This window comes from Oncorhynchus gorbuscha, linkage group LG09 (assembly GCF_021184085.1).
Source record: "Oncorhynchus gorbuscha isolate QuinsamMale2020 ecotype Even-year linkage group LG09, OgorEven_v1.0, whole genome shotgun sequence".
Taxonomy (NCBI): domain Eukaryota; kingdom Metazoa; phylum Chordata; class Actinopteri; order Salmoniformes; family Salmonidae; genus Oncorhynchus; species Oncorhynchus gorbuscha.
In genome coordinates, this window is record NC_060181.1 from 28,213,155 (window position 1) to 28,226,397 (window position 13,243).

At 40.5% G+C, this 13,243-nt stretch overlaps 1 protein-coding gene across 1 annotated transcript; it reads left to right on the forward strand.

The window, feature by feature from the left end:
* The first annotated feature begins 3,691 nt into the window (after positions 1 to 3,691).
* Positions 3,692 to 9,494, forward strand: LOC124042757 (protachykinin-like). The gene is made up of 5 exons (XM_046360863.1): positions 3,692 to 4,356; positions 5,275 to 5,377; positions 5,607 to 5,630; positions 8,441 to 8,497; positions 8,656 to 9,494. The coding sequence occupies exons 1-5, from the start codon at positions 4,246 to 4,248 to the stop codon at positions 8,700 to 8,702; spliced, it is 342 nt and encodes a 113-aa protein (XP_046216819.1). The 5' UTR covers positions 3,692 to 4,245; the 3' UTR covers positions 8,703 to 9,494.
* The last annotated feature ends 3,749 nt before the right edge of the window (positions 9,495 to 13,243 follow it).

Here is a 13,243-nt window from a genome sequence, read left to right on the forward strand (position 1 = left end):
ACTGCTTGACTGTGGGGCCTTGCAGTTTTGTTACCATGTCCGTTGGACTTGTACCTGTGCTGTTGTATCCCCTATTACATATTCCTGCACTTGCCTATTAAGCTCTGCAATAAGTCTATTTTCACCTTGTGAAAGTCATGTTAACCTATTGGACTAATGGGGAAATTGATAATCTCACTCAATGTCATTATTCTACACAATCCCAATTAACCAAGTGACAGAAGAGACCATGTACATGAATAGAGAACAGTATCCTTCACCGTGACCTAAGGCTGCATCCAAAATGGCACTAAGTGGTGCACTATATAGTGGATAGGTTGCCCTTTTGGAGACAACACTAGTTATCATGGATACATTCATCTGAATCTGTTTCAATTTCCACATGTCATGTGATAAAAACCCAGGATAAACACAGACATGCATTAATCTAACATCAACGGTTTGACATTTGAGAGTCATTATTTCTACCATTGATAGAGCCTACACTTTCTCATGCTGTTTTGAACCTCTAATGCCGTAGGGATAATACGGAAGAGAGTGGTTTGTGGCACACACCAGTGGAGGCTGGTAGGAGGAGCTGTAGGAGGACAGGCTCATTGTAATGTCTGTAATGGAATAAATGGAACGTTATCAAACACATCCAACACATGGAAACCACATGTTTGACTCCGTTCCATTTATTCCATTTTAGTCATTTCAATGAGCTTGTCCTCCTACAGCTCCTCCCACCAGCCTCCACTGATATCAGCTCATACCGCAGTTACACCTCCAACACCATCAAAACATCTGCTATGTGGATGTCGGCCAACGCTGATTAACATCTTTTTGGACAGAATAATGTTGTTTCTCTCATATTTTATGTGCTGATTCACTTTAACCTCACGTATTCAGAATTCACTCTGCTTTGCCAAACAATTGCATGTAGCACTGTGGGATATGTACAATTGCCACACACAATCAGACTATCCTTTACTCTTACTATCTGTTTATCTATCTACAGCAGGCTGACTTGTTGATTACACGTGTTATGCACCACATAATGACTCGCAATTCAAATCCACTGACACTTTCAGTAAGGTACAAAAACCACAATATGATCCGGGCCAAGAGACACATTATCCTGTTTTATATGTTTTAGGATTCATTGTTGTGGGAAAGTCTCTGTCTCTAAAAGGAGAGAGAAAGGGAGAGGATACAAGAGGAAAAGGGAAGAAAGAGAGAGAATGAGAGGGAAAGAGAGAACACGTTATTTTGTATAGTAAAAGCCCAAACAGAAACATCATATGCTTTTTCAAAAAGATTTTCTGACACGGGACTTGATGACAGTTGGTTGTGATCCTGTAATCTCAGAGTTCCATACAGCCCTGTGTTACATTATCAGATGGAGATAGTAGTGACATGTTGAGTGATACCTGCTGGGAATCAAGCTTGATTCTATTATCTACATGGTGGTGACATAGAGCCTCACCCCGGTCACCTGCCATGCCATGCTGTGTCATATCATGCCATCATATCTCTACAGCTTTTTATATAAATAGCATAGCTATGTCTGTTTCTCTCTGCCTCTCCACCCTGCTAACCTCCCCTTTATCTTCCTTGTCCACCCTGTCTCCTCCTCTATCTACACCTTTACTCCCTCTACCTCCTTTTACCTCCTCTACCTCCCTCTTACATCTCTCCAGCTACCTCTCACACCTCGCCATGTACCGCCCACCTCTCCCCTTCTACCTCTGCCTTTTATCTTCCTTCTTTACTCCCATAGCTCCCAGGGCTCTCCTCACATTCTTCCTCTACAGCAGCACGCCCACCTCTCACTCCTTCTCTCACTTGCTCCCTCTCCTCGTTTCTCTTTCATATTCTCTTTCGCTCAGTCTCCATCTTCCATTGTCTCTCCCACAGAATACCCGCTTCTTCTGATTTAAGAGCCCTTTCCCCTTCCTCCCCCTCCCTCTCCCTCTTTCCCTCTCCGTCCCTCTCTCTTTTTCCCTTCTTCTCTCTCTCCTCAGTACCTCTCCTCTTCCCACTGTTAATTCGATAAGCAGTCCTAGTTGTGAGGATGATTAAAATCCATCTAAAGTGTCTTGGTGACTACAGATACCGTGGCAGCACAGATAATGTCATTAATATTAGCAGCAGCGTAAATCCATCCACCATAACTCTTATCTTCAGACCCGCCACTGCTGATGAACTAATCATATGATCCATAAATGTAATATTTGTTATTTATAAATTGAACGTTTTAGTAATATGTGCATGTGGTCTAATGACAGGCACAATGTGACGAGGCAAAAGGTCAAATTTCAAAAAGAGGAGTAGATTCAGGTGTCATTAGAACACATCCTATGGGTTGAATCACTGTAAAATGTCCACATTTTGACTGGGTCAATCCTAAAGTACTCATTGTAAATTATGCACATCATCATTGTATCTCTGTCTCAACATATGCTCAAGACTCATGCTCTTTCAAGGCTATTTGTATTGTGGTGTATGTGTTATAAATGTACACATCCCACTATGTGATTGATGGTGACAGTGTGACCTATTAGACCATCCGTAGACTATATATACTGTACATGACAGTGACATTATATATATATATATATATATATATATATATATATATATATATATATATATATATATATATATATATATATATATATGCATCGTGACTGAAAGACACCTCATGTTATTTATTGGTCAAATTGAAATGAGCAATTTTCCATTAACAACATGTTTAAATAAAAGGAGTCCATTGTGGCTGGGAGAAAGGCACTTGAGTTGTCAAGCACTCGGTGAGCTGCGTGGACACTGTGAACTGTGTGTTGTCAGTGTCAGTGCATCTCTCTCTTCACATCCAACACCTTTCTGCTAAACAAGCCAAGCTTTGTAATGAAAATCAGCTGGCTCCTCTCTGTCTCTGTGGGGTCAGACACCTGTTTAATTCTATTCTATTTCAGTTTAAGGGCTTTATTGGCATGGGAAACATGTTAGAATTGCCAAAGAAAGTGAACTAGATAATAAACAAAAGTGAAATAAACAATAAAAATGAACAGTAAACATTTCACTCACAAAAGTTCCAAAAACATTACAAATGTCATATTATGTGCAAATATTTAAAGTACAAAAGGGAAAATAAATAAAACATAAATATGGGTTGTATTTACGATGGTGCTTGTTCTTCACTGGTTACCCTTTTTTTTGTGGCAACAGGTCACAAATCTTGCTGCTGTGATGGCACACTGTGCTATTTCACCCAATAGATATGGAGTTTATCAAAATTGGGTTTGTATTTGAATTCTTTGTGGGTTTGTGTAATCTCAGGGAAATATGTGTCTCTAATATAGTCGTACATTTGGCCGGAGGTTAGGAAGTGCCGCTCAGTTTCCAGCTCCTTTTGTGAGCAGTACATATAACCTGTCTTCTCTTGAGAGCCAGGTCTGCCTACGGCAGCCGTTCTAAATAGCAAGGCTATGCTCAATTATAATGATTCAATTTCCAATTATTCATTTTTAGAAAAGTGACTTTCAGAATCCAAACTATTGTCAATGTGAAGAAAAACATGTTCCACTGATGAGTAAGATGCAAATCAACTTTTTTTGCTTTGGCGTAGGACAGGTCTTAAAGACTTACGTGAAACCTTCAACTTCAGTGCGTCATCAGACTCACTTACTTCCTTCGCTTCACTTGGACAGTCCGATTACAACGGGAACAATACACTGAGTGCCAAGGAGGGTCATAGGGGAACGTTTGAAAGTAATATTGACCATATGCAAAATATCACAACGGATATTAGTCATCACACAGCTCCGAGGAAGTACCTGTCAAGTAAATGTACTTGCTAAATTGATATAAAGCGAATTAGATACCTGTCACCCTTCTATCCCTTGCTATATAACCTAGTGCAGTACTACCGTGTGGTCACAAAGACACAACAGGACCAAAGTGAAGGCATTAAAGAGCAGCAGAGCTCGCTTACTGGAGCAGAGATAGAACTGAGGCGAGGTTGCAACCAAGGAGGGAACATATCATTTTTGTGCACGTTTGAGGCACTTATATGGAGAGAAGATACCAATTTCCGCGGGTGTCAACATCGAGCTCTCAAAAGTCATAGAGAGTGGCTAAAAAACATTTAAACTCAGTTTACAAGTGCCCGAACAGGCTATTTCTACTTTTGAAAATCGAAACAAACGAAGAAAGAAGACTTAAACGGCTGAAGAGTTGCACGCAACAGATTGCTGCATCATGAAATTACTGCTACCGCTTGTGATAGCTTTTCTTGCTATCGCCCAAGTTTTTAGTGAAGAAATTGGTCCAAAGGAAGATCTTGATTATTGGATGGACGATCAAATTACGGTAGGCATTAATGATTTGATGTAAGACAATAAAATATGTTAGGACAATTGTTTGTTAGAATCGCCTGTTAAACGAATTGTAAAAAATTGACATGGGAAATTGTAGGATTGCTTAACTATGGGGAAAATACTTTTTTAGTTGGATGGCACAGCCTTGTGTTTTGTTTCATCAAAATTATTGAATGGAATTTCAACCAATTTCTATAAAATAAAATAAAATGTAAAATATTTGTATGCTTTTATAAAATAAGTCACCTGTTTGGAGAGCTTGGTCATGCGTAATTACGCATGTATACAGACAAAACATCAAACATTCTACCAGCAACACAAATTCTATGTCCGTGAAAGATGTATTATGATTCAATGGGGATAAAGTATGAGCTCTTAGCTCAGTGTGCTTCCACCATTACCTTAGTCCCAGAATGAAGCTCTATTCACATGTAGCGCACGTTCTCCTTCTGACATTGCGGGTTGGGCGCCTGCCAAGTATCCGGGCGGGGCTCTTATTTCTCATCATCTGCGGTCGGTTTGGGAACATTCAGCAGGTTACGCAAAGCGTTTTAACAAGGCGGGAGGGCTATACAATAGGGAAGGAACCAACGGAATTGGTTAATTGATGGGCACTTTAATGTGCATGGTCCATTAGCCATAGCAGCGGTTGGACTACTACTTAGACTAATGCTGACCTGTAGGCAACCCCGTCAGATAAAAATAGGTCGGATATAAAAGTTCACACGGTGGTGTCTTTACTGTTTTATATTGATTGCTCTGCGAGATTAGATCTAATGCTATAAAGTGTACAATATTTTACGCGAAGGTATAGGTTGGAAGGCAATAAGGGAGTCAGTTTCCCCACCCTCGTCCTATTCCCTTCTCTGGTGTCTAATGTTGCATTAATTAGATTTTCTCCCTCGTGCAGGACGAGTGGCTGTCATCTGACCCATTCGGAGAGATACTGCGGAGAATGACGCGGAAACCGAGGCCGCATCAGTTCTTTGGCCTAATGGGGAAACGCTCCTCCGGTAAGACTGTGCTTCCTCGCGCCTCGCCCTGTCCTCACCCTTCACGCTATTGAAGGCACTTTCCCGTTTATTGAAATGAAATGCCAATATTGATATGCATTATTAATGCCTTTAATAATTACATATTGTATATCAATATATTTATGCACGTTTTTAAGCGTATTCATACATTCTTAAATTAGATAATTATAGGCCTACATTGACTGAAGTCCCCCCTTTATTCCAACAGCAAATCCACAGATAACCCGAAAAAGTAAGTGAAAAACGTATTAATAATTACTTAATTCATCTTTTAAATTAATCTTGGAGAACATTTCCCAGGAAATGTTGCAATTGTCCATGCATACCAACAAATGAAGCCATGATTGAGTTATAATGATTTTTTTCTGCCATTATGTTACAAATGGAAAGGGACTGTGCAGGCAGTGTGTAAGGCAGGCAGGGGAAGCCAATCAGAACATTTGGCAAAGTTGGGGAAAATCTATTGTGACATTTTACATTTACATATTAAGTCATTTAGCAGACGCTCTTATCCAGAGCGACTTACAAATCAACCCAAGTGATGATGGCTTTATTTGCACATGGGCCAGGTAGACCATGTGACAAGTGATGAAATGTGATGAGTTAACTCCATGAGTAGAGGGGATTAGGGATGACACAGGTCCTTCACCTGTACTTCACCAGTACTTCACCTGTATTTCACCAGTACTTTACCTGTACTTCACCAGTACTTCACCTGTATTTCACCAGTACTTTACCTGTACTTCACCTGTACTTACTTCACCAGTACTTCACCTGTATTTCACCAGTACTTCACCTGTACTTCACCAGTACTTCACCAGTACTTCACCAGTACTTCACCTGTACTTCACCTGTATTTCACCAGTACTTCACCAGTACTTCACCTGTATTTCACCAGTACTTCACCTGTACTTCACCAGTACTTCACCAGTACTTCACCTGTACTTCACCTGTACTTCACTAGTACTTCACCTGTACTTCACCTGTATTTCACCAGTACTTCACCAGTACTTCACCTGTACTTCACCTGTATTTCACCTGTATTTCACCAGTACTTCACCTGTACTTCACCTGTATTTCACCTGTATTTAACCTCTATTTCACCAGTAATTCACCTGTATTTCACCAGTACTTCACCTGTATTTCACCTGTACTTCACCTGTATTTCACCAGTACTTCACCTGTATTTCACCAGTACTTCACCTGTACTTCAACTGTATTTCACAAGTACTCCTATGTGGGCGAGAGGAGTCGTGCTAACCAGAGGGGTGACATGATGTGAGAGGTGGGGTGAAAAGAGGGGTGAGAGGGGTGTGAGGGTGAAGACAGGCTGGTGTCAAATATCCAGTGCCATAGGCCAACAGGTCCTCATTATCATTCATGGGAGGGAGAACACAAACCACATGTTGCCCAGCAGCAAAAAAATAACAAAATGCAGGGGTTGAATAATTATATTTATTTTTGCATAATGGTAAATAAAAGTAGATAGAGAGAGAGAGAAAGAGTGAAAGAGAGAAAGAGAGAAAGAGTGAAAGAGAGAAAGAGAGAGAGAGAGACCGGAAAATAAACCTGACAACTGTTTGAAATAAATCACAACCCACACAGCTAACAGGTCGTTTGATGGGATTTTAAGATGCAGTAGGTGGTAGTCTTAGTTCTGCCTTGAAGACAACTCTAGTCCCTCGCTAGGATACATAGTCTTAATTCTGCCATGAAGACCCCTCGCTATGTCTCCCATCTGTTCAGTCATTGAGGCATTTCCTTAATGACTCCCCCACTCAGCGATATGAGGCAGCAAGTACGTCATAAATACGTGTAGACCAACGTGTTGCCGGAGCCTTGATGCAGGCATGACTATGTCAGTCATTACAGGCATAGAGAGAGAGAGTGAAGGAGAGAGAGAGTGATGGAGAGAGAGTGAAGGAGAGAGATGGGGGGGGAGAGAGAGGAAGAGAGCGAGTGCTTCGATCAATGCCCCAAGGACATTTAGGCGTTCAATTATATTGGTTACGCTGATGATGGAAAGATGGTTCCGAGCAGCTCACCCTTCCATTGACACAAACCTATAATATAATATATACATTGTACAGTGTGCATATATATAAATATAATATGATCTATACCTTTTAAGATATATATAGTATGTTACACACAGCAAGGGGCCAAGCACTTATGCTGTCCGGAGGGACAATTGAGAAGTGACTTGTGACTAGACCACCAATGGAAGATGCACATGATGCCATCGTCCCTTTATGATCGTCATGATTCCCATATTTCTGATGGGAATATTGATGCATTTAAGTAAATTGATCACATTTGAGTTTACCCCACTTAATTTGAATGAGTATGATGGGTGGGTTGACAGATAGGGTATCCCAGGGGTCTCACACAGAGTTTTATAACCCCACTACTCCCCCATATCCCCATTCCCTCCACCCTTATATTATATTCCATTAGGGGGATTGACAGAGGCTGACAGAGACAACCGTCAGTCTGGGACGCGAATGTCCCCTCAATACGTACATCCTATCCCCGCCCTCTTAGGAAAAAATCTCCAATCACAACCCTTTGTTCCTAAACCTGTGGGTGGGCGCCGCTCTATCCCTCAGTCACTAGGGCAAGGGGATGGAGTCCGTTAGTCAATTTGTACGATACTAGAGATCAGTAGGAGAGGTCACACTCTGTCACCATCGAGGTTATACACCAGGCATTGCATCATTAACAAAAAATGATGGGTCACACTTTGTATGGATAGTCCCATATAGATGATCTACACATGGTCATACTATCAACACACTATCTGTTGATAAGCAACCGCTTGCTAAGGTAACGGTTAGGTTTAGAATAAGGGTAAGGGTTATGGTTAGGGCTAGGTTTAGTTTAGGGTGTAAATAATATTGGCAGTTTTTGGAAGAACTCACGCCTTTTTGTTCTGCACGCTAGTCACTGCATCACTCGCTGTCTGTAATTGCAGTGACAATGTTTTTAACTGTTACAGGAAGAAACTCACACCTTTTTCTCCTCTCTTATCTTCTCTTTCAGGGCATAAAATTAACTCCTTTGTTGGACTGATGGGTAAGAGGAGCCAAGAGAAACCAGGTAAGGGTCTTATATGAGCTTTTTACACGACTGATCAAACCAAGCTGTTCTTAGATGGCCTGGTTACAAATCCACAATAATTGCTGGATCTGTGCTTAAAATGCCAATTTGAAAATAAACTGTGCTGTGTTATTTACAAGCTTTCTCTTCAACTACAGATTCATATGAGTGGAACGCACTACAGAACTACGACAAGCCCCGCTAACCGGTTGGTCTTTCTTCAGTCCTCTGCTATTGGTCCGCTTCTCATCCAGTCATTCCTACAGACAAGTGGAAGGGGTGTCTGATGCCGAGTTTTGTTTTGTGCAAAATATGGATAGTTAAAGTTATTGTAAGTTACCATAATAAAATGTCTGTTTTCACATCGTGGTTTTGTAGCTGTGTTGTACCTGACAGTGCCAATTTCATTTGTCCAGGAAGAAGGGAGCTCAAAGGAGGGCAGGAGTGTGATCTGAAGAGGGTTACAAAATTACGGTCGTTTTCCCCAAAATTCACAGGTTTTCCGGAAATCCCGGTTTTAAGATTAAATCAGAAGGGAAATCGTAAACCAGAAATTCTCAGAATCCTCCGATCAGGATTTCTGGGAAATCCTGGGACATTTGGGAAAGTTTGCGGAATTTTGCCACGCGCAGTGTGATCTGGTACTCCTACCGTACTTTACAGAAACATAATGTTATTTAATGTATGTCACAGTATTAGTGCCATCAGCATAACATTTGTTCCAAAGAATGCTATTGTCGTGGAACATCAAAGCAAAGCTCTACCCCAGGGTATGTAGAAAATTGCACTGCCAAGCCCACTGTCTAGTGCCTCATAAATGATTGTGCTGTAAATCAACTACACACTCTGGTACATGCTGCTCTATCAGAGCACGCTCTCGTTTAAATTGACTGTAAATCAAACTGTCATGTTTATAAAACCAAGCTGTATGGTATGATATGACAATACTTGTGTGTGATTATGGCTTGATATATTAAAACTATTTTCTTTATTGGTGGAACGTGAATTTCTTATTTTCACCGATAGCAATATGCTGTGAAAGCGAAGAAAGGAAATTGTTCAACGGATGTAGATATCGTGGAGTGGTGCACCCTCTGAGGGACAAAGAAAGTAGCACACAGAGTTGTAAAATTGGGCAACCCCTCCCTCTCACACTGAAGAACAGACAGTACACACATCCAGGCACTTTCCACAGGTGATGGAGTTGTAGGCAGACTCATGGAAAACAGAAAGCAAAACGCTGCACACTGCTGCTCATGCTCCCAGGTGATATTTATTTACGTTTCAACCCTTAGGTCTTCATCAAGCATCCATATCCCAGGTGGGGGTGGAAGGTCCTATATATAGGGGCAGTACCCAGTGACATCACTTCCTGAAACAGGAGGTAAAAAAAATATATGACATAGTTTCACAATTTTAACACTCAATGTATCAAAATATATGATCATACACAGGGAATGTGATCAATATTTACAGTAATATACATACACATACAATATTCAACAAGGTTTTTTTTAAACAATTTGGACATATTGAAACTATAAAAACGGTTTCAAGTCAAACTCCTCGTTAAGGCCAAGAGGAGACAGTGTGTTGAGCCTGTATATCCAGACAGATTCCATTTGAAGAAGTTTCCTCTCAATGTCCCCTCCCCTGCATGACATCTTGACCATTTCTATTCCAATGTATCTCAGAGAACTAATAGGAAGTCCAGCTTGTACAAAATGAGCAGCAACAGGATGTTTTGTCTCACCTGTCCGTATATTGCTGCAGTGCTCACTGGTCCGTGTCTTAAGGCTTCTATGGGGTTTCCCTGTGTAAGACGGGCCACAAGGACATTTCAACATGGAAATAACAATGGTGGACATGCAGGTAATCACCACTAACCTCCAACTGTCTTCTTTTCAGAGGAGACATTCCTCCAGACCAAAGGGAGAGCGACAGGGAGTACTATGGCTCCTAATTATGCAAACCTATATCTAGGAACGTTTGAAAAACAGGTGGTGCTGAATCCAGACCTTCACCCCTTTCTCTCCAATATTCTCCTAATTCGGAGATATTTGGATGACATTTTTGCAATCCATACAGGGACCCAGGAACAACTTTTGGAATTCCATGCTTATCTAAACTCTATGACTCTAAACTCTCTAAACACCTTCACCATTAACTATGACCTATCACAAATCTGTTTTCTTGATGTGATGGTTATTATGGACAAAACCACCCTCTCGACAGATCTCTATAGGAAACATACGGACAGGAATACCCTCCTCAGAGGTGACAGATTTCATCCACGTCCACTTATTAAAAGCCTCCCGAAAAAAGTAAATTCAGTCGCATCAGAAGAATATGCAGCTATGATACTTCTTATTAGAAACAGATCACGGACCTCACACAAAGGTTTAAGGAAAGGGGGTACTAAGACAATTGGGTAAAACATGCCAATGATTGTTTTGAAGGACTAACACAGTTGGAAAGCCTTTAACCAAAAGCTAAAGCAAAAGCACATCTTCCATCATGCTTTACCCAACACTCACCATTGGGGAAGGCATTTAAGGACATTATCAGGATACACTGGTACATTATTCATACTGACCCACAATTTAAACCCATTTTTAAATACCCCCCATGTATGGTCTTTAAAAGACCCCCAAATGTGAGAGATGTTGTGGTTAAATCTGATTACCCACCAGAGAAAAGGGAAACTTTAGTGGACAAGGTTCCGGAGGATAATTACAAATGTGGCCAATATGCTCATTGCAGCTTCATGTACAAATGCAACTCATTTACCCACCCCCACACAGGACAAAGATTTAACATCAAGGGTCTGATTACCTGCATGTCCACCATTGTTATTTCCATGTTGAAATGTCCTTGTGGCCCGTCTTACACAGGGAAACCCCATAGAAGCCTTAAGACACGGACCAGTGAGCACTGCAGCAATATACGGACAGGTGAGACAAAACATCCTGTTGCTACTCATTTTGTACAAGCTGGACTTCCTATTGGTTCTCTGAGATACATTGGAATAGAAATGGTCAAGATGTCATGCAGGGGAGGGGACATTGAGAGGAAACTTCTTCAAATGGAATCCTTCTGGATACACAGGCTCAACACACTGTCTCCTCTTGGCCTCAACGAGGAGTTTGACTTGAAACCGTTTTTATAGTTTCAATATGTCCAAATTGTTTAAAAAAATACTTGTTGAATATTGTATGTGTATGTATATTACTGTAAATATTGATCACATTCCCTGTGTATGATCATATATTTTGATACATTGAGTGTTAAAATTGTGAAACTGTCATACATTATTTACCTCCTGTTTCAGGATGTGATGTCACTGAGTACTGCCCCTATATATAGGACCTTCCACCCACACCTGGGATATGGATGCTTGATGAAAACCTAAGGGTCGAAACGTAAATAAATATCACCTGGGAGCATGTGCAGCAGTGTGCAGTGTTTGCCATATTAGGATACCCATAGTACTTAGAATGCATTCCCAATATATTGCGTTATACTTAAGTTGTATGCTAGTGCAGATATTGTAATGCAAACTCATGAATATCATGACCACACACACAAAAAAACAAACATCAGATAGATATTGTCAAGGGTATGGGGCACTTTTTATATCAGTAGTGGTTAGGATGAAATACAGTAGACAGACACATAGCATTATGTACATCACTTTAGACATCTAATGCTGTAGTTTCATACATTTCCATCAGCCTAGACTCTAGATGGATCGTAGTTGAGAAAACAAAGTGCAATCAAATGCACTATGGTTAGCATCCAACTTCCAGTGTGTCTTTTGGTTTCACTATTTTCCTTAAGTAATTGTAACCCATTATACGAGTCTGTCTCAAGTATGTTTTGTCTTCAATTGAATCACGTTGTTCCCAGCTTGACATTCAATCTGTAACACATTCTATTGTTATCTCAACGACACACTCACGCAAGAACCCTCACATAAATACAAAAACACACATCCACGCACACACACTTTATTATGGTTTATAGACCACTATTACACCATGTCATGGTCTTTGCTCTGATTTGGCCCTCCCAAATCAGAGCAAAGGGGGTGAAAACATGTTGTTATGAATATGGCCCAATAGTCAAGCTTTTATAGTTGCTTCAATAAAATACTACTTTTTTAATGGTGAGTGAGTGTTGAGCATTATCCTTTTCAATAAGAAATGTTCAAAGAAAGAACCTTGGGGATTGATCAAAGCATTACAAAGTTTCATCATAATTCTGTTCTGCCATTTAAAATGTTTAAAAGACATGAGTTGAATTGGGGTACTTCTCTTTATCAGGTTGGGTAAAGAACAGGAGAATGTCTATACCATCTATACCAGGGGATGCTCCTCAGAGGCGGAAGGGGAGAACCATCCTCAGTGAATTTCATTTTTTTTTTAAGTATAACCTTTTTAAGTAAATATTTTTTAGATGAAACAATACTATAATAAATATAAGCACTCACCAAATAATTGATTAAAACACTATTTTGCAAAGAAGGTCTACAGTAGACTCAGCAGCACTCTGTAGGGCAGCACCAAGGTGTAGCAGGAGGACAGCTAGCTTCAGTCCTCTGGGTACATCGACTTCAAAACAAAACCTAGGAGGCTCATGGTTCTCAACCCCTTCCATAGACTTACACAGTAATTATAACAACCTCTGGAGGATGTCCTCCTCCCTATCAGAGCTCTTGCAGCAATGGGGATCCATAATCAATAC